The sequence below is a fragment of the Ixodes scapularis genome, unplaced genomic scaffold (assembly GCF_016920785.2).
Source record: "Ixodes scapularis isolate PalLabHiFi unplaced genomic scaffold, ASM1692078v2 PGA_scaffold5__190_contigs__length_132052651, whole genome shotgun sequence".
NCBI classification, from domain to species: domain Eukaryota; kingdom Metazoa; phylum Arthropoda; class Arachnida; order Ixodida; family Ixodidae; genus Ixodes; species Ixodes scapularis.
This window is the reverse complement of record NW_024609880.1, coordinates 42,291,551-42,312,507: the sequence shown is the minus strand read 5'-3', so window position 1 is coordinate 42,312,507 and position 20,957 is coordinate 42,291,551. Positions and strand designations below refer to the sequence as shown.

Here is a 20,957-nt window from a genome sequence, read left to right as displayed (position 1 = left end):
CCGGGCGAGTGGTCCCTACTCCTGAGAGGGAAATCGGGATGCCTCCTTCCTCCCCCTCCTTCCCGCTGTCTCTGCGCTTTACTTTCCCCGAGTTTTCTCCCGGGGCCTTGTCTTGTCCGCCCCCTTCCCCTTCCCCCTCCTTTTAACTTTCCCTCTCCTGTAGTGGAACTCCGAAGGAGAAGCGTCCGGCAATAAATCATTTGTTTGTTGAAAATTGAAAGATGGTGTTCTCCCGTCCCCTGTCTTTACGAATAGTAAAGTGTTTTTGTTTAAATTCTTAGTTTTGGCGCGGTTTGTTCCTCAAGTATTTTCCGGAATATATTGTGTGCTTAAGCTACACTAGGTGGCGCAAGCTGCCACATATACACCATTAACCATCGGTTCAGCCATCTATCCACCCACAGCCTTCACCCACTTATCGTTCCTTTGTTCTGTTTGGCGCGTTACTTGCGGTGGTCCGGTGGTGACGAATGACGGTTGGCGAGTTTACCGAGTTGACGAGCCAAACGAATGTCAGTATTTTCGCGCCTAGCTGCTCGCGTGGCTTTAGCAGCGTTCGACAATGCCGCCCGTGCGGTGTCTGGTCACCGTGCCTCACCTAAAGGCTGCCAGGTCTTTCAAGCTCGAGGATGGATCGGTAAACTCTTTGAAACATGCGGTGGCTACGTGCCCCGTTCTTGGGAACTCCATCAAACTGTCTTCTGTCAGGTTTCAGGCAAGTGCCTCGTTTCTGTTGACATTTTCCCCGTGCTCGAACTGTAGCAGGTCACAGTAAGCTAAGTAAACGAAGGATAGAGAAGACACCGAACTGCGAAGCTGTGAACCACCTAATCCAGAAAAAAATATCGAAGTGATAAGATTTTAACCGCCTAAACCACCGTCATCTTCGAATCTATCTTGGAAAGGGTACATGTTATATGAGGAAATGACGTTTTAGCGCGAAGAGTAAAGTATAGACCGCATGAAAGCGATTTGGCGAGTGACGAGGCAAGCGTCGGTGAACCCGCTTCGCTGTCGCTCGGTCACTCGCGCGACGAGGCAATCCGCATGAAAGCAACGGGAGCAAGCGACATTGTAATCCAAAAGGAAGTGTCTAGAGTTCCGTCCAGGCGGAACGATGGTCGCCACTAAAGTAACGTCCAAGTTGGGTCTCGTATAAAGCAAATGTTGAAGGCTAGTTTCTGAAGGAGTAAAGCTATACGCACTCCGGAGTGCGCTTCGGACGGAAATGGCTACACGCACTCTGCGGAGAGCTCATGCCGCTCGGGTCACCCTTTTCGAATGGCACGTGTATCGCTGGGGAGCCCGCCTGCGTTCCCCCCGCTTCGCGGCGACAGTGTGAGGCTGCTAATTACAAAACGTAACCAGTACACGCCGCTTCGCGGCGTCCAGCCGGCAACCCAAGCCCCGCTGTCCCCGATCGCATCAGGAAAGGGAGTCCCGTACCATTTAGTTTTGCGAAGTTTCGTCGGCAACGAATCTTTTAATGTTCACCGAGAAAAAAAAAAAAAAAAAAAAAAAAAAAAAAAAAAAAAGTAAATATTGCCAAATGCTTCGACAAAACAAAATGTTTGAGAAAACGAAACAAAAAGAAAGTGGGACCACCGCGGATCGAACCCACGTCCACTAGCGTACGAAGCTGACACCTTAACCACTACGCTATGCCACCGCTTAAAAGAATGAGTTGTTGTGACTATTCCTTTTATATGAGACTAGCGGAGTGCGTATAGCCATTTCCGTTTGAAGTGCACTCCGGAGTCCGTAGGCTTTATCCTTTCTGAAGTGGTAGTGTAGTGTAGTGGAAAGGTGTCTGCCTTACACGCAGCGGGCCCGGGTTCGAACCGCAGTGTGGGTTTACTTCTTTTTTTTTCTTCTCGATTTTTTTTTTGTCGGTATTTACATTTCTCTTTTACAATTATCTCTGAAAGACATGAAGGCATGTTGTCGACGAAACTTCGCTGAACTAAATGGCCGGAGGTGCAATAGGGCATAGCGGGTTTGGGTTGCTGGCTGGGCGGCGTGTACGGAGGGCTAAGTGGGTTAATAGGGAGTTTTCATAGACCGTTTTCGCCGTCCCGCAATGCCCTACGCAGCTTGCTATGATGTCGGAACTCTACAGTCAAGGGCATGGGCGCACAGGCGCAGTAGCGGCTTCTTCGTTGCAGAGGGCTTAGCGGTGAACGAAACATGGTCTACGAAAACTCCCTCTTAGTTTTGTAATTAGCAGCCGCATACTGTCGCCGCGAAGCGGCGTGAATGCAGGGGAGGGGGGGTGGGTGTTAACGAGCCCCCCAATGATACACGCGCCGTCGGAAAAGGGTGACCCAAATGGCACGAGCTCTAGCTCCGCGTTCCAGACGGAACTCTAGTAGCAGCTATCGTTCCGTCTGGAACGCTAGCCACACCGTACGTCCAAATCGCCGCCTTCCCTAGGTTCACAGGGGCGAGAGAGGAGGGTGGGGGAGAAGGTTAGGCATATCCATTTCAGTGCTCTGTCTGGACGTAACGCTAGCCACAGCGTTGGACGTAACGCTAGACACCTCTTTTTTTTTTACTTTTTTTTTGTAGGGCATTTGACAATATTTACAGTAAGCTCTCCACGTCGTGCGTATGGCCATTTCCGGTCAACGTGCACGAGCTCGTGCCTATAGCCTTTACTCTTCATTGAATAGGACTGATTTGAGCCAGCACATATGAGAACTGAAAAGAAGCTAAGTGCCTCTGGAGCTGATTTACTAACTATATAAAAATATTTTTGGGTTAGATATATGTGAAGCTAGTCCATGCGCATACATTTTACAGATGCTGGATTTGGTATTTGAAGAATACACTGACCTTGCTGCGGACGACGAAATACATGACATGGCTAAAATCACTCTCCTGCCCATTGTAACTGTCCCAGAGGGTGGGCCAGGCTCATCTTCCACTCAGGTATTTGGTTTTGCAACAAGTTCAAGGTATATCAAGCATTAATGAAAAAAAAAAAAGAAACGGTTTATTACTAGGAATATAATCACAACTGTGATAGGCTGTGTCTATACGAGCGTTTTTTTAATTTTTTATTCTTTAAAAATTTTTTAATGGTGATAGCTATGTTAATGCCGCCTTCACTGTATGTTTGTGGAGCTTGGTGCCTGATTATGATTGGTAGAAAAGCGTCCTGTCACTTCTGTACGTCCGTCACTATCCAGCAAGTGTGACGCCGGCGCCTCCAGCAGACACGCTGTCTGTCGAGATAGTGGCGAAGGGCATGAAACACGGGCGTCACTTTTTTTTTTGCATCATAATCAGGTGCACCTTTCAGCGTGTGGTTTTGAGTTAACCCTTTAGACGCCGAGGACGAGTCTGACTCGTCCACGGAGTTCGTCCCGCAAATGCCAAGGATGAGTGTGGCTCATCCGCTCGTTTCAGCCCGTGTCTGTAGTGCCAGCGACGAGGCACGCTCGTCCAGTCTATTTTTGTGTTGAGAATAGTTCTCCCGCTAGCCAGCAGGAGAAAAAGCGAACCAGAATTTCGCTAATTTTTGCATCATTTTGAGAATTTATCATGCTCCTCCGGCAACATGGGTTTTTAAAAATGGCGTCTCTTTCGAGTGGTGACATGCATCGCTCGTCTAGTCGGAAGCGCGTTTCTTTAGTTGATGATGAGTTTTCTACAGGGTGAAACAAGGAGACGGCACGCTCTTTAAATCGACCGGAAAATTCGGTTTCTTAACCTATCGCGCTACGGCTTTGTGCAGCGTTGCCCACAGATGGTGCATTTTTTTTGTAAAATTTGCAAAGAGCGAACTTACCCGAGGAAAAAGTAAAGAAAGAAAAAGGCTTAGCTCCTATGGAAACACAGCGAAGCCACCGGTCTTCAAACAACACGGCGCCGGTTAGCACGGGACACAAGAGGTGGCGCAAGCGGTCGCGACGCCAACTGCCTCCAACGAACGAGCAGACGACGCCGAGACTCGAGAGCCGGCGTATTTAGCAGACAAGGAACTGCAGTTCTTCGTTGTTACTGCGCCTGTTTTTTGTTTCTGCGACTGTCGCCGCCTGCGGAACGCGCGTCGCTTTTGAGTCGAAAAGATTGTCTGCTAATGACGCTGGCTCTCGACGCCGTATGCTCGTTCGTTGACGGCGTTCGTTGCGCCATCTCTTGTGTCCCGTGCTAACCGGCGCCGTGTTGTTTGAAGACCGGTGGCTTCGCTGCGTTTCCATAGGAGCTAAGCCTTTTTCTTTCTTTACTTTTTCCTCAGGTAAGTTCGCTCTTTGCAAATTTTACAAAAAAAATGCACCATCTGTGGGCAACGTTGCACAAAGTCGTAGCGCGATAGGTTAAGAAACCGAATTTTCCGGTCGATTTAAAGAGCCTGCCGTCTCCTTGTTTCACCCTGTAGTTTGGATGATGATGACTTTGCGCTAGACGATAGTGACGGAAGCGGGGAGTCCGCGGAAGAGTTTGAAAGCTCAAGTGACTCGGACCTTAGCGGCGATGAGGTCCATGCTTCAGCGCGAGACTGGAAAAGTGTGGACACGACAAATCCTCCATGAGCCCCTCCCCGCTTTCCCTTTATTGCCACGCCGGGCGTCACGACACCCGTCGACACGTCGCTCGTCGAACACGACACCCTCAATGCTGTTGGGTACTTGTAACTCTTGCTAAGCCAGACGTAATGACTCTGGTCGTCAATGAGGCAAAGAGGTACCTATGCCGATCAACACTTGGCGACCGCGCTGATCTCAAGGGGATCCCAAATGAAGGCGTGGTAACCGGTGACGGAAGCAGAAATGAGTCTTCTTCACCCTGCTGCTTCTACAGGAAATAGTAGACAAGCCAGTTGTCGAGTGGTATTGGTCAAAGCGCACAGTGATTGAAATCCTAGTGTTTGGGGAGGTGATGAGTAAGAGCAGATTTATTTTGCTCACGAAGTTTTTCCACTTTGCGAATAATGGAGATGATGCTGGTAAAGTGGGGCAAGCTCGTCAAAAACTTCTCAAGATCTGGCCGGTGTTGTTGCTCATGAAGGACCGCTTCAAAGCAAGCGGTCTCGGTTCCCATTTTTAATTTTTTTGCCTCACATGGCCTAAGATTGGATCAATTTTGGTTTTCAGTTGTTAAGCTTTTATACCCATGTCTTACATGCTTGAAATAAGGAAGAATTCTTCTATCAAAGTGTGCTATAAAAAAAATTTGAATTTTGGGTACATTTTTTCGAAAACTGGCTGGCGCTTAAAGGGTTAAGCAAAAAAAGGAAAAATTAACAGATGAATATCTCAAAGCCTGTTGCTTTTTCGGGAACCGTGTCAATTGGGTTGGCTTTTATTAATGGCCACCTTTAAAACTACAATAGACCCTTTCCGGAATTCAGTCTGGCCACTTTGATCACTATCATCATCATCTGAAAACGCCATATGTGCTACACTAATGGCGGACTTCTGTTTACTGATGAAGGAAGTTGAAGATGCTCCTGAGCATCTTCATCTTCAGACCCTCAGGGCTAGGGTGACCAGACGTCCCGTTTTGGCCGGGACAGTCCCGTTTTTCAGGTCCATTTCTGCCGTCCCGTCTTTTTATCCCAATATAGAATCATGTCCCGTTTTCGCAGAAGTACATAGTTTCAAAATTGGCACCAAGCGAGTAGAAGCAAACTGCAACTATGCCTATTCGTTGCAAGTATATTTTACAAAACTAACCGTAGGTACTTTACAATATTTACCCAGAGAGTAAAATTTAGGACTGTTCTTGCCCACAAACACTTTTTCTTTCGCGAGGACGGTAGAAATATTTTTTTTTTAGTTACTGGATATAGCACGGATGTAGAATCATGTAGGAATAGCACGCATGTAGAATTTAATTACATTTTTTCTCAAACTTTAGTACCCCCCCCCCCCCCCCCCCCCCCCCCCCCTTTACCGCTGGGATGTCCCGTTTTCTACCTTGAGGAATATGGTCACCCTACTCAGGGCCTGAGGACATTGCAGAGGGGAGTGTGTTACAAGGAGACATCAAAAGCAAACAAACAACAATCAAAAGCAAACAAACGACAATCTTAAGAATGAAAAAAATACATAATAATGAAATGCTAAAAGTTAACACTGTTAAGGCATCGTTTAGAAGCGATGGAATCGGATATGGATGCCACAGATGCTGGAAGGTGATTCCATAAGACCGTCGTCTGAGGTATAAATAAATTATAAAAAGTTGTAGTGTTACATTGAGGAATGCCCATCTGTGGATGGTCAAGAAATTATGATATGTAAAGAGGTGTCAGTAACTTGTCACATAGCAGAGGATTATAGTAATAAATTTTGTGGAACAGACACACTGTTAAGATTTCCACGTAATGCAAGGTTAGGTAGGTTCAAACTTATTTTCATTGATGTTACACTGGCAGTGCAGTGATAATTAGCAAGGATGAAACAAACAGATCTGTTCTGAATTGCTTCAAAAGCCAATATCAACACGTTAATGCCAGGGTTCCCAATTCAAGAGGCATATTCCAGCTTAGAGCGCACGAGCGTTTTGTAAAGAAGCACCTTGAGAGATAAGGGAACTGATGAGAAGTTCAGTGTGATTGTTCGCCTGCACTCAAGCACGTAGACCAAAGTATAGGGTGGTCCAAGTCACCAGGATCGATATAAAATGGATCATAGAAATCGACACCTGCACGTAGCAATCTAGACTTTTTGTCAGAGGTGTATTTCACATGTCGCTTTCCTTTTGTAAAATTAGAAAGCGTAGCTCTCTTTCTGTAAAAAATAAGGCCAAGAAACTTGCCAGGGTCTACGGCGGACAGTGACGCAGACGACAGGGGTCTAGTAGCAAGGTGTGTTTGGCGTTCGTATAGATTGATGGGCTACCTCCTTACTGCGACGGCTTGCGACCAAGGTTTTATAAAATGAAGATAATCTTTTTCAAATGTACCTTCGGTTAAAAAATAAATGCGGGCAATAAAAGCAGAACTTAAAGTAAAAAAAAATGTGTCTGCATAACGACAGCGCTTTTGCTGCCAACGTGTCGTCTGCTAGCTTTAGCTGGTCGGCTGCACCGTCGGACGCTGCTCCCGATGCCATCTATGAATACGATCGCCAAACACGCCCTGCTACTGGGCTTGGTCGTCTGGGTCGTTGCCTGCCGTTAACCCTGGCAATTTTCTTGGTCCTATTTTTTGTAATTTTACAAAAAAAAATTGACCCGTGAAATAGATCTTTGACGAAAGGTTTAGATTGCTACGTGCAGGCGCCTGTTTTTATGGTCCATTTTAGATCGATCCTGGTGACTTGGACCACCCTATATATAGAGTATTGTATCGGGCACATAGGGTTTTGTCGAGGGGGGGGACCGCCCATGTCAAAATGGCATAGATGGGGGAGGGGGAGCGGGCAGGGAGAGGAGGTCCCAGCAAAACTGAGGATTTGGGGCTATGTGCTCGTATTGTATATGCAAGTACAGTTGCTGGTGGTGTGAGCTGGAATATGCAAGCGGTGACCGGGCTGCGCAGACCACATAGCCGCAGCAAGTGACTGGCCACAGCCTGGTCGTCACTCATGCTTTCCTGCTTATATCGCTTGCTAATGTATGTATCGAGGTCCTCGTTAGATAAACTTTGTTTCGTGTTAGTACTGGATACCAGAGCAGTTTGAGTGTTGCATTAGAAGGAGGGGGCCAGTCAGGGCCATGTCTTTTTCAAAGTGATATGGCTTGCATGCTCTACTGGACGGTGTTGCACTGTACTCCGCATATTATTCTTAGCATTGAACAGCATCTCTGTTTGACACTATGTGAAATTGCATGCTGTGCATGTTTGCATCTACCGAAGAGCTTAAGCTTCAAATTCGGGCTCAGATTATGAGCCACGAACCAAGAATACGGTGCCGAATTTCTGTATTATTGAAGACGAGCGTATTGGTGAAGGTTCATATCCACACACGAAAGGATAAGAAACGGAAGGTGGACAGGGCCGAAATAGGACCTCTGGAAAGATATCTTGGTTTGTTCTTGTCCACTGCGTTTTTTATTCTTTCATGTGTGCATATGAAAATTTTGTACATTACGATTTATACTGAATTCCTGAAACGGCGAGCATCTAGCGGCATTTATTAGTAATAAATACACCAAACCTTACTTATAGCATGTAAAGTACAAACCGTTATATCATTAAAACAGCCTGCTGGGGTCCTTAACACAAATCCAGTAACTTTACACTGCAGGGATTTCCTTTCGTTTTAGGAGGAGGCTTCATTGGAGACGGTGCGCACTGAAAACTGTGAAACCGCCCAAAGAGAGAGCTTGCCAGATGAAACTTCTCCAGATGACTCCTCTCCAGATGTACCATTGGTAGGCATCGAGCCCTTTGAGCTGTAAGTGTGTTTTAATGGTTGCGACTATAGAGGCTATGTTGTGATACAAGGCAGCCTCGAAATGCTTCTATTCCGCTGTCACTATAGAACGGCGGACAAAGTGGCATCAATGGAAACGCTCATACCAGCTGCACTAGCGTCTCACCGGGTGCCTACCGTACATGTGCGCTTTGCTTAGGGTGGTGACATCTAGCCATTTTGGTTCGCGTCTTTTTATTTATTGTTTGCTTGGATCACATGTCGGCTAGTAGCTTTACCTGCGCGGTGCCGTTTTGTTTCATCTACTTCTTTGACGCATCTCACGTACATGGACCATTGTGTTCTGCTGCGTTCCCTGGGCAATGGAGGAACCAGGCACGTATCCAGGGGGGCCCATGGGGCCCGGCCCCCTCCCCCCCCCCCCCCCCCCCAATATCTTCCATTTTGCTGGGGCCTCCTCTCCCTCCTCCCCCTCATACAGCATTTGGCCTCTGCCCCCCCCCCCCCCCCTCCCTCCCTCCCTCCCTCTTCCGAAACAAGACCCTGGCTAAGTGCCTGGGAGGAACACGGGCGCTTCACAAGACTGATACACGCATGTGTCCTCACCACATGCAGTTTATTCAGGGAACACAGAGCTGATAGCTCAGGTGGTAAAGCACTTGGCTCACACACAGTAGGCCCATAGTTCGATCCCTGGCAGCGGCAAAGTGTAACAAATGTTTTAGAGCATTCATCAATATCGACGACGGTTTCTCTACACCATCATTTCAAAGGGGGGTGAAGAGCCCATAACAGCTATCGCTTTAAAATGAGGTTGAGAAAAAGCATGTGAGACGCCTATAACATATTTATTGTATTTCTGTTTTTTTTTTTTTATATGCTTCTACATAGCAACATTTTTTTTCTTTTTTTTTTTTAATAATCATTTTCTTATAAAATAATTGCACTATTTTTAGGCCTTCGTGTTCAGACGACGATGGGAACACCTTCATTTTCCCCAAGCTTGGAGCTCTCCATGATACGATCATCTCTGGCAAACCTCTGACATCTTCATCATTCCGAAAGATTGTGGAGCTCCTCTTTCGTGCAATGGTGAACATAACAGTGTAAGTAAGGTGGTCTCAAAATTCGGACTTATTCCTAGCTTCATCATTTCCAGTTCCTTTCATGGGTGACTTCTTTGTGGGCACCGGTCAACCTTTGTCTTGCTGTATCTTTCTGTATCCAGCTAAACCTATGTCTTAAATCACAGTATCGAAGCAGGTGAAACTGATTTTTGCAATATATTTGAAGTGGGTTTAATCCCTCTAACCCTCCTTGTATACAAAAAAAAAAAGTAATTCGGAAAAAAAGCTAGGTTGCTTCTTTCTGGTCCTTATCTTGCCAAATTTTGTGCAGTGGTAAACATAGTAGATTGATGGCTTATTTGCGTTGTTTCACAAGTGCATCTTTGTGCTGAATTTTAGGCTTCTTGGTCGAGACCGCTGCGCCAAAAATGAAATTAGTCAGTTCAGGCTAGAGAAATGTTTGGTTAGTTAGGTCACTTCTTGTCATTTGCTAGAAGCAATCCATGCCCTCGCTGTATTTACAGGTGTATGTGTTGCTGGTGTGTAAAATTAATGGAAGCTTTAAGTAACTTGCTCGTTTTCCTTCAATAGGACAACATGTCTCTTTGTCGAAATTCATATTACAAGAATTTGCTAAGCGGAAAATGTGTAGATATTCCTTTTTTTTTTTAAATATCTGAAAATTTGGTGCGACTAGTTATAATCGATTGGGGGTCATTGGCGTGTTTAAAACATTGATGCACTGTGTACCATCTGAACAATACCTTGCATCTTCCTCGCGTAGGCTCAGTCTGCATACGGGACCTATTGATTCACAATGTGGGTTATAATATTAGAGATTGTTGAGCCATAAGAATGGGCACGACTTTTCTGCAGGTTCCCATCTCAGCACTTTTACTCCAAGGTCACTCAGCTACTAACTGACAAGTACCCTCAGCTCCAAGATGTTATAGGAACTGGATCAGTAAGCACATTTCTTTTGCACGTTTATAATAATAGCTGCGATCAATTCTTAGCATTGGTGCTTCTATACATCTTTCCAAAAAACGCTCCTAGGCCGCCGCCATGTTGCTGATGCTGATGCAGCTGGCCCTCTATCAGCTAGAAATTTTCTGCCACCCTCTTGGACTGTGAACACCCGCTCAGTGCGGTTCTCTACCTGTTTTGGCGGTTTTGCATTCAACGTTTTCTCGCCCCTCTTGAAAGTTCCCACTTAATTTTTTTTATGAGTGCTGCATACCCTTTCTGTGTTATCTTCCATTGTGATATATAAGACTGGTAAGTGCCTGCCATTCAAGCTTTTCTGCTCGACATTCATGGGAAACGAAGGAAGTGATGGACGTCGAACTGCCCTCAACGCGATTTTGCAAACATTCTTCTCCCCCCTCCCAGAGATAATCCGCATAGAATCCTCGGTCATCTCCAAAAATAGTTGTCTGGGTTGGGGTGGGAAACGGGTCAGTCGCGTTTGTTCCTTTACCTTGGTGCTTTAGTGAAAATGAAAGCTCTCCCCAGCTCAAAGGTGAAAAGAGTATAGCTGGACGCCATAATTTCATTCCTTGGCGCAGGAACGATTCCCTTGGTAGGCTCCCAATAACTGATATCGCAGCAAAAATGCTATGGCTGGACCTAAATTTAAATTTAGATAGTTGTTCAAGCTGTGGTATTTCTTTATTTTACAGGACTCGTGGAGAGTAGCACTGCGGTACAAGTTCAAAAATGAAAGACGTCGCCTTTCAGACGACGTCCGGGTTGCTGAAAACCGTGCAAAATTTGGATCAAAAAGACCAAATGATGGAGGTGCAGCCACACAGCTGAAGCGGCAAAAAAAGATTAAGCTGGTGAGGGGCAATGTTTAAACTTTCCGGGATAAACTTGGAAGATCAAAAATTGCTGATGTGGTTCGGATGCGGATATCGTGTCTGCATAGTGGATGATCAAATTGTTATCTACGCATGGTTTTCTTTCTACTCATCAGTGTCTGCCTTAGAAATCAACGAAACGCTTCCATCAATCAGATAACGCGAATCGGGAAAACTACAGTGGTTTATCCCGTCTCCGCGAGTAGGTGGAAGCATGAAATGCTTTCGAGTGGAAAGGATTCGGAAAGATGATGATGGCAGGGAGCTCGATTCATTCCGATTCGATGGTTGGCACTCACTGGAAGCTCACCTGAGATTGGAGCTCACCTGGAAGCTCTCAAGATCCCAGGCGAGCTTCCATTAAGTGTCAATCAGTGATTTGGAACCAGTGGAGCCTCCTGCAATCGTCCTTCTTCTTGGGTCCTTGTCTCACAATGTCCATAAGATCTGAGAACATGCAGCACTCTAATGAGCAGAAAGAGTACTACCCTTGTCGCACTATGGTTTTCGAGATCACTGGCACGTAAAGCTCCTTGCACATCGCCAAAGAGCTTTGCACATGAGCAATCTTCAAGACTTCGTTAACACTACAATTTCTTCCTGTTGTGCGACGGCCATGTTCAGTAGCATACTTGAAAACCTTAATCTTCAAACCGCATGTTAGCTAATGTATGAAACCATCGTGGAAACCCCACGATCGTGCTGTTGGGGCAACCATAAGCTATAGACATTTGCAGAAAAAGCTCTCTGGCCGCCGCCATTTTGCGAACCAAGCGGCCCCTACCAGCCATAAATTTCTGCCACCTGCCTGAGCTGTGGAAACCCGGTCAGCATGACTCCCCAGCTGCATTGTGCATTCAGAGTTCGCCAACTTTTCTTGGAAATTTTTACTTTATTTGCCTGTTTAGGATGCTTACCCTTTGTGTGCTATCATGCACTGTGAGAACCAGGGAATACCAGGGCTCATAGCCTGCTCGGCCTTCGCAGGAAACAAACGAAGAGAGTGAACGTCAAGCAACTCGCGAGTCGTGACGGAGGCAGTTCGACATTCTTGAAGGATTATTTCCGTTGAGATAATCTCCAGAAAGCCTTCCCGACTTGTGTTCCGAGTCTTCGCGAAAAATAGCTGATAGGGTCGGGTCCGGAGTGTTTGCTTTGAAGCTGTGCAAAAAAGCAGCTCTCTTCTACATGTGCCCAAAACACGCCGGATTCCGTCTGATCGTCGTGAAGTTACTATCGTCGACACTGTTTATTGGATATGCTGTGTTATTTGAGACCTTTCTCAAATCCTGTTCGGATAACGCGGCATTGTGGGGTACGTACAATATATGTTGTTCGATTGATGAGACTCGTTGAATTTCATTTTGTGGGCGAGTAAATCTATGCAGTTTGAATATCCTGTGCGGTCAAATATTTTTGACGGTTAAGATCTTTGTAGATTGACAAGGCGGAGTGTATGGTGCCGTAAAAAGACCAACATAAAATAAAACAAACATCCCAGTTGCATTCGTTCTGTCGCTCACGGACTCACCAAAACAGCTTTCGTTGCTTTGTTTTTGTTCTCAAAAATAGTACAGAGCATTCTTAAAAACCCCGAGAAATTCTATTTGCCATAGAATACAAAAGAAAAATAGAACACGGCAATTTAGCCTCCACCAGCGTCCGAAAGTGTGCCCACGCAGGCTGCCACAGCCCACTGACGAGAAACTCCACAGCTCAGCGCAGTCTGGCAACACTGACTTATCCTCTCAAAACCAGGGATGCCTGCTGTAAATCGCTTCGTTCGAGACTGCCGCTTGAAAGGTCTATAGGCAACTTTCAAAAATCCTGCCATGCAACATTGCATGCGTTGCACGCTCGGAACAGTTGGCTGCGAAGCTGAGTGACATGGTTTCAGTCGAACAGGCGTTGTCTCTGCTTGCGCGACGAAACATGTGCAATCGCAAGTATGCTGAAGTTTCTCTCGCGTAAAACATCAACCAAGGCACCTGCAATTTTTTTGCTTAAAACCTGGCATGCTCGAAACCAATAAAATAGTGGCCAGTGTTTTTTTAATTGCTTGGCGACATTTATGGTATTTTACACTTGTGGGATGTCTCAGTTGTGAAAATGAAGTAGCGAGTTCCATTATGACACAATAATCATGGCAAATATCTGAAGCCGGAACTAAATGGCCCGCTAGTACCCGGAATTCATTTCTTGGCATCTCCTCACCAGGGGCCGCTCCGATTCGGAAAAAAGCTTATTGCAAAATGGCGGAAGGTTCATTTCTTCCCACGACCCCGGCTTGGCTTGGCCACCTGGAGATGGAGGTCGTTCCTTCCCATGATCGTCTAGCTGTTTATCGCTCAAAGTGGCGCATAAAAAAATTTGAACGTTCCCACCTCGTGATACAAAGTTGGGGGTGCATTTATTGAGCAAGGTGCAAGGAAATATGTTATATATTTTTATCTGGACTGTTTCCTTTTTTATATTGTGTGTTTTCTACTGTTTGTGCTCCCGTAGGGTAATGCCTTGGGCAATGTTAGGTCAAATGATTGAATTCAATTTTACCTTATCAGAAATTTTGGCATGCTAAGAGCATCAAGCACTAAAAAGGTAGTCAGTTGTTGTCCTTCTGTTAATGAATATTCATGTCTAAATCGCGCCCTTTCGATCATGCCTCTCAAGAACATCACTGCTTCGGCTTTGGCTGGAGAGGACGAAGCCAGCCTGATCGCCCATGAGGAATGGCTTATACGAGAAGGACGAAAGGCAGCTCCTGATGAAAAAGGAATCCATGAAAGGATGACTCTCACTGCGAGGAAGAGGCTCTCTGACATGGCACAAATGGGCATTGATGCTGTTAGGACAAGGTACCCATACCTGATGGACTCTCAGCGAGTGAGTCATTGCTGCTACTCTTCCGCTTTATTGAATACGAAGGTGTTGTTGACTTTTTTTTTGTACTCTTGTTTGAATACAGAAACTCTTATTGAAGGGACACTGACAGGGTGTTTATGCTCGCCGATGTTTTTAGTTGTACATGGCTTATGAGAACCCAACTGCCCAGAACAGAATTTGAGGCTCAAAATTCAGTTTCTTTCCGCCCGAGGACCGCCACGAGAACTGGCCGGTTCGAGTTGCGCTCTCTCTCTTTGTGATCACGGGCTGTTTTCTAAGGTTTAGACACAACCACCAAATTTAATCAAAGTCGTGGGTCATTGAAGGCACACAGTCAATATTAAAAATAGCAAAAAGATGAAACCCTTTTTTTGTGACTTCTAAAAAGCTGTTAATAAGATTATTGAGGAAAAAAAAAGTTGCACAGAGAACCGGACGCATTCTGTGCATTTCCTCGTTCAATAGCCCTTTTGCGAAATCCCCCAAGCGCCCTGGCCCGCGCGCGAGGAATTGTGGGAGAGACTGTCCCTGGCCTGGCCACTCTGCCTTGAGATCGCATTGCCTCGTCGCTCGTCTCCTCATAATCTTGTTTTTTGATTTCATTACCTATTTTTATATGTTCAAGTGTATATTTATTGGTTCTAAGTGTTTCTATTTTCTTCTGTGCGCAGTATTTTTTGCATATATATAGTTTTTGTCTTTATTATGCCTTTTTCGACGGGAGTGCTGACGAACAACAGGCCGCTTCGCGTATCGTTCTCCGGGTGAGTGTTATCGTTGCTACTGGTTCCTGTCGTGCTGTTAGCTGTTCATTTTGGTTCACTTGACCCGCGTGCAGTCGTGAGGAGCCGTTTATGAACACCCACGCAGATGTCATAGGGGTAGGCAGACTCTAAATCAAGAATTGCGACGCGAGAGCAGAGTGCGCTGTGATTTAGCCGCCCGCGCCTGCTCCGTTGACTCGCAGTGCAGCGTATGCCTTCGGGTGCCGCTTGCTTGACCAAGATACAGCAAGCTGCTTTGTCGCTGCGAACCATTTGTCCGAATGTTTGCAAAGCTGAGGCATATGCAACGCTGTGGCGTTTGACAACTGCGCGCTGCGGTGCGATCCCTTTGCAAATGCCGACGGCTCAATGTCGCGGCTTGAATGTGCCTATGGCATGCCTTCATAATCTTTCTTTTAAGCGGTTGTCATTTGCCAACGCCCTTTTTCAAGTGCAGAGATAAGTTGCCGCGAATCATTTGTCCGAATGCCTGCAAAGCCGTAGCACCGTTTGTCATATCCAACGCTGCGGTGCCTGACAAACTGCGCTCAGCGGCGCGAGCCCTTCGCAAGCGCCGGGCGGCCCAACATCGCGGCTTGTGTGCGCTTATAGTATGCCTTCTTAAACTACTTGCTAAGCGGTTGTCAGTTAAAAGCACCCCTTTTCAAGTGCAGAGGTGTGCTGTCTCCCAGGCAGTCATCTTGAAACTCGTAGTTCCTTCGATAATTTTATTTCTCTAGTCAAGATGTCAGCTCAAGGTATTTTATTTCTTTAGGTCACCTTCAGCAGTAACATGCCCTCATAGTACAGTTTGGTGTGTGCCAGGCTGTACAAACAGTACTGCCGGCGGACTGCATGTTTCCTGGCACTGCTTCCCAAAAGACAGCGTCCTGCGAAGCGTTTGGGTGAAGACAACTGCGTGCAGTTGTGAGGCGCTGCAAAGTTGGACATGCCGAACAGTGTTACGGTTTCGCAGGCATTCAGACAAATGATTCGTGACAGCAAAGCGGCGGGCTGTATCTTACTCAAGTAAGCGGTATTGAAGGCACATGCTACAGTGCCAGTCAACTAAGCGACGCGAGAGCCGAGTGCGATTGAGCCACCTGCACTCGCTTTGTTGACTCGCACCGCACTCGGCTCTCGCGTCGTGATTGTTGATTCAGAGCTCTGCCTACCCCTATGACATGGGTGCGGGTGTTCATAAACGGCTCCTCTCGACTACACCTGGGTCAAATGAACCAAAAATGAACAGCTAACAGCACGATAGGAATCAGTAGCAATGGTAGTACTCACCCGCGGAACGACACGCGAAGCGGCGTGTGCAGAAGAGAATAGAAACATTTATAAGCAATAAAAAATACAGTGGTGCAGATAAAAATAGGTAATGGAAATGAAAAACCGGATTAAGAGGAGACAGGCGACAAGGCAATGCGATTTCAAGGCAGAGCAGCCAAGCGAGGGAGCCTGTTGAGTGTTAGCAACATCCTAGCTAATGCAGCGACCAACGACTTAGTTGGAAGCTATGGTTCACAGGCCAGGTTTGGAGATCCTATCAACTCTATGCCATACTGCATGAAAAGGACTCGAGGGTCCGAAAGAAAAGAGTAAGAGATTGCATGTGAAGAAGAAGGTTTGATATTTCATCAGCGTGATGTCTGTAGTACCAATTATTTCTCTGCACTCTTGCAAGACTTGCTTGGCAAGTCAATAGACATATTAAGAACTTCAGAAGCAAAGGGAAGTTAAAAAAAATAATGTTACTAAAAAAAGAAACTTGCGTATTGTGTGTTCGTATGTTTGTTCCTAAAGCCCTTCCCACACCTTCAAGTTGTGGTAAATGGGGGATTCGGCCAACTCGCTGAAAGCCGACTCATCGACAGTCAATTCGTAGTATAGGCCAATTTGTTGTAGGACAATTCATCAAAAGGCAACTTGTCGAAAGGCAACCTGGGACTGTCATTTAACCCATTCGAGGCCGATTCCTCGAATGGGTTAAATGACGGTCCCAGGTAAAAGTTCATGGTTCCTTGTTATCTTTTGATCTAAATTTTTATTTGTGTTTGGACTAGGGACAGCGGTCTTTTTAGGTTTTAGGACAGTACCTTGAGACAAGTTTAGAAATGTAAATTTCGGGATTGTCCTTTTGCTAGTTTTCTTTATTACTTTTTGTAATGAGCCGCTGCGGACTGTTGCCGCGAAGCAGCGTGGACGGGTAGGCCAAGCAAACTCACACGTGCCACAGTGATGCACACGCGACGTAGTAACTGTCCCCCACTGCACCGTGAAAGTGGAGAAAGCTGCAAGTTGTTATCTTCGACAAGAAAGAGCGCACTGGATGTTTATTACGATACGGCGATATTACGCATTACTATAGGGCAGGATTTGCTTTAACATTTCAGGACAAAATTATATATTATGGCTTTGAAACAGCGGCGACCAGTTGGCGTCTTCGACTAATTTTTCTTCGACGATTTGCCTTATGACGATTCGGCCTATTCGACAAATGGGCTGCTGACGAGTTTACCGTCGATGAGTTGGCTTTCGGTGAGTTGGCCTAGACTCGGTAAATGGTAGTGCCAGTAAAATCTGAATTTAGGCGTTGTTTCTTGTTTCCCTTATTTAAATTAATGAACAAGTGCCAATTTCTTTGTAAATTTTATTAAAGAAATGCCGTGGCATATTTCCTGAACTTTCAATTTTTATATTTTCTTTTGTGAAGTTCGCTAAAGATTTCGAGAGGCTCACGAAGATGAACCTGGCCGACAAAGTCGCAAAAGGGATTGACAAGATCGTTCTGTTGGCCACAAAGAAGGCGATCGACTGCCAGGAGCATGTCCTACTTACACTGCAAGCAGCACCGCACATGGATCTGGGGAGGCTCAGGACACGGCGTGAGTACAGTAAGAAAACCGCTGCGCAAGGGAGGCTTTTCGACCAAGCGATAAAATACCACCATTCAATGCATGCATGGGAAAAGATAGTAAAAAAACAAACAAAAAACTTTCAGTCTTTCTCTTTTGTTGAGGAAGGAAGACTAGCGGAGCTGCACTATGGTGGGAATGAAGTAATGGCCGATCGCTAGTCGGCAAGCCAGAGTGGAAAGGTTGCGGCCATCTATGATGGTTGCTGCCGTCTCCTATATATGGCGGTAGCTGTCCAGAGTTCTGTGTCATCGGGTTATTTGAGGACTGACACGACCCTGGGGAAACTAGCCGCTAACAGCTCCACTGTAAAAAAAATAACCGAGTTTATGTGTGCAACCACGTTGGCGCATTGCTCGGCTGAGAAGTAAGCGAAACTATAGCTTTCAAAATGCGGCCTTTAGGGTGGGCTGCTTTGTGCTGGCCTCCCCTGTATTGAAAGATGGAACGTGACTGGCACTCTCGCTATCAGCGCGCTCGGAAACAATAGTGCTACGTGCTGCAATTTTGCCGCTCTGGTCGTTGGTCGCTCGTGCTAATCTTTTTCTGCTGCAGCTGTACATGCGCAGCGCCTTGGCAGAGGAGAACCCTCTGCCAAGGTGCAGGCAGCGTGGTGGAGGGCCGTAGAGGACAGACATTTGGGCTGCACACCAGTGTATGGGGAATAACTTTGGGAGTTTGTATCATACTCCCAAGGTTATTTCCCCGTGGTGATTTGAATTGTTTCATACCATTTGGTGACATGTCCAATGGCTTATCTATAATATTATGTTGCACCCATTTAGGTCGTTCTGGTGTGTTGCCTTCTTTTCTTTTAGTGGGGACAGGCTTGGCCAAGTGAACATCTTAGTATTTGTCTGAAGTTCCCTCATTGTCACTGATCCTACTGGAAGATAAGCAGAACAATGCATACATTTTTTTTCTGAAACCGTCCAGGACACGTGCAACGAAGAGTACAAAAATGTATTTGGTATCTTGCACAAATGTTGTTGGTGTTTTTCAGACATCCTGACTGTTGCAACTCTGCGCATTTTGGCACTGAACGTCAAGGAGTCAACATCACTGCCCCTAATGTTCGTGCAAGAAGATGTAAGTTATTTCACTATATTTTTGCGAAAGTTGATGTTAGCAAGAACAAAGTTCCAGCCTACCTTCAATGTAGCAGGGTTAAATAAATGCTAACTAAAGAGGTTTTTTTGTTGTTTTTTGTGGGTAGAGTGTTCGTTTTTTTTTTTGTTTTCACGGTATGTTTTTTCATAGTGCCCGCAGGGGCTAGAATTGGAGCCTTCTGAATACATATTAGTGACCATGTTGATGTCAAAGGAAACAAACATGTGAAATGCACATGAATACAAGTCCTGAAAAACCAATGAAGGCTGGAAGGCGGCAGGCATGCTGATCTTTCTAGGGTTTTCAATACAGAGACAGTGTAGCGTGTTAACTGGCTTCCAACAGTTCAATAGCAGCTTGTTCACCTGGCCCCTTTTGTTAATGGGGTGTCCCAAACATTAGGCCCACCAGGCCCCAAATACTTCTGTAACGCTCAAGAGATAATGGCCACCTAAATTACAGAGATATAAAGTAAAAATTTGAGGCGAACCAAGTTTCGGGTACAATGGCTGAAACGCCAAAAACCTAATAGTCTGGCTTCCAAAACACAGCCATGCTCAACGTGCCTCATGCTGGATTTTCACTGCTCCGGTTGGTGTTCGGACGGGAGAGATATGGCCAGCGACTGCACATAAAATGTAAATGTAGCTCGTGAAAATTAATTTATACAACTACATACGAGACATTGTTATGTTTGCTGTTTTCTGGAACCTTCATCTTTGGGTTTTTTTAGTGTAGAGGAGGAAGCAAAAAAATTAACATTGGCCAACGAACAAATAATAGCATGTACCGTTATGGTCAGTCGGTAGCCCTGTACGGTTCATAAATGCGGGGTGGCGAGGTAAGCAGGGTGCGTCCGTGGCAGACATAGATTGTAGCACCTGAGCTGCCTGCCTTCTGTCGGTGTTTGCCCCCTTTTTTCTCCTTGAAACTTGTCTGCCCTTGGCTATGTTCGCTGATACCGATAAGAACCCATTATTGCACCCAATGAGCGCTGACGACCGATGACACTGCCTGACAAAGCGCGTCTGCGCAAACATCCCTGCTTTTTGTCTTCTCTTCCTTCTGCACGTATTGTTTCTCATCTGTGCATTTGTTGGTGTCCTCTTATCCAAACAATAACCTCAAATGTACACAGGAAGGCTGCTGTCCGCATAAAGAAACCAGGCCACTGTAAAAGTGAGATGTGATAGCAAAGCAAAAAATCACTCTCATGGTGAAAACGAACCAGTGATGCGTCAGATTTTTGGCGTGACTTTTATTTTTTTATCTCCAGACCTGTACTCATTTCCAACAATAAATAAGTCTAGCAGCGTATCATAATGCATCGGAAAAGTATCTCACTATTGAAATGCAAATAGGTTTCACAAATGCATCTTCATACTGAAATAGAGATACTAAAATATATCTCTAAGCTTATATCGCAATATTTTCATGTCGTGATGTTTCCCCAATTGTAATTCCTCATTCATTTTACATTGTTGCAGATGCCGGTTACTTATTTAAACATAAGCAATGCTCATGGCCTGAACTGGAGTGAATAATAGCAGTTGACAAGAGCAAACATGTTTTGGCCTTCTACATTAAAATATGTTGTGCCTTTTCCTTTTACCTAACGCAGGATGAAAACATCCCACCGACACCGTGTGTCCTGTACAGCGGGCAAGACTTAGAGGATGCAGACTTCTTTCACCTGGTTGTTGATCGTGAGAGGTTGTTCTCCGTTCCAAATGCCGAGGAGGGGCTGTGTATGTTGTTGGCAGCCTATTGGTTGTTCAGTATACAATATGAACGGAAGGCCTTCAACATGCTCGTCACTCTGGAGAGGCTTTTTCTCGGCATGAGCCACACAACTCCAAGGGCAGTGGTAATTAAATTTTTAAACAAAGTTTGCAGGCACGTGCATGGTTGAAGCAATGATTTGTGCTTCAACCACACGCGCATTAACTGCTTCGTTACGGTTCAGTTTGAGCTTTTTCTTTTTTTTTTTTTTTTTTTTTACGGTGTTAGTTTGCAGGCTCTG

At 45.7% G+C, this 20,957-nt stretch overlaps 1 protein-coding gene across 2 annotated transcripts; it reads left to right on the top strand.

Annotated features, from left to right (window-relative positions):
- Positions 1-458: 458 nt before the first annotated feature.
- On the top strand, positions 459-20,957 carry LOC115327280 (sterile alpha motif domain-containing protein 3-like). Of its 2 annotated transcripts, XM_040215612.3 has the most exons (10): positions 459-715; positions 2,803-2,931; positions 8,218-8,348; positions 9,284-9,433; positions 10,271-10,358; positions 11,077-11,235; positions 13,927-14,139; positions 17,623-17,794; positions 18,828-18,913; positions 20,556-20,956. In XM_040215612.3, exons 1-10 carry the CDS (start codon positions 563-565, stop codon positions 20,844-20,846), a joined length of 1,572 nt encoding a protein of 523 aa, XP_040071546.1. In that variant the 5' UTR covers positions 459-562; the 3' UTR covers positions 20,847-20,956. The 2 variants fall into 2 exon arrangements, with proteins under 2 accessions (XP_040071546.1, XP_040071547.1); XM_040215613.3 differs by lacking the exon at positions 11,077-11,235 and having other exon boundaries at positions 20,556-20,957.

Excerpts from the sequence above, each read along its gene's own strand:
- LOC115327280 (XM_040215612.3), top strand. The coding sequence starts at position 563 with ATGCCGCCCGTGCGGTGTCTGGTCACCGTGCCTCACCTAAAGGCTGCC. Across the intron at positions 8,349-9,283 it reads GGCATCGAGCCCTTTGAGCT|GCCTTCGTGTTCAGACGACG; the intron begins GTAAGTGTGTTT and ends CACTATTTTTAG. Across the intron at positions 18,914-20,555 it reads TAATGTTCGTGCAAGAAGAT|GATGAAAACATCCCACCGAC; the intron begins GTAAGTTATTTC and ends TACCTAACGCAG.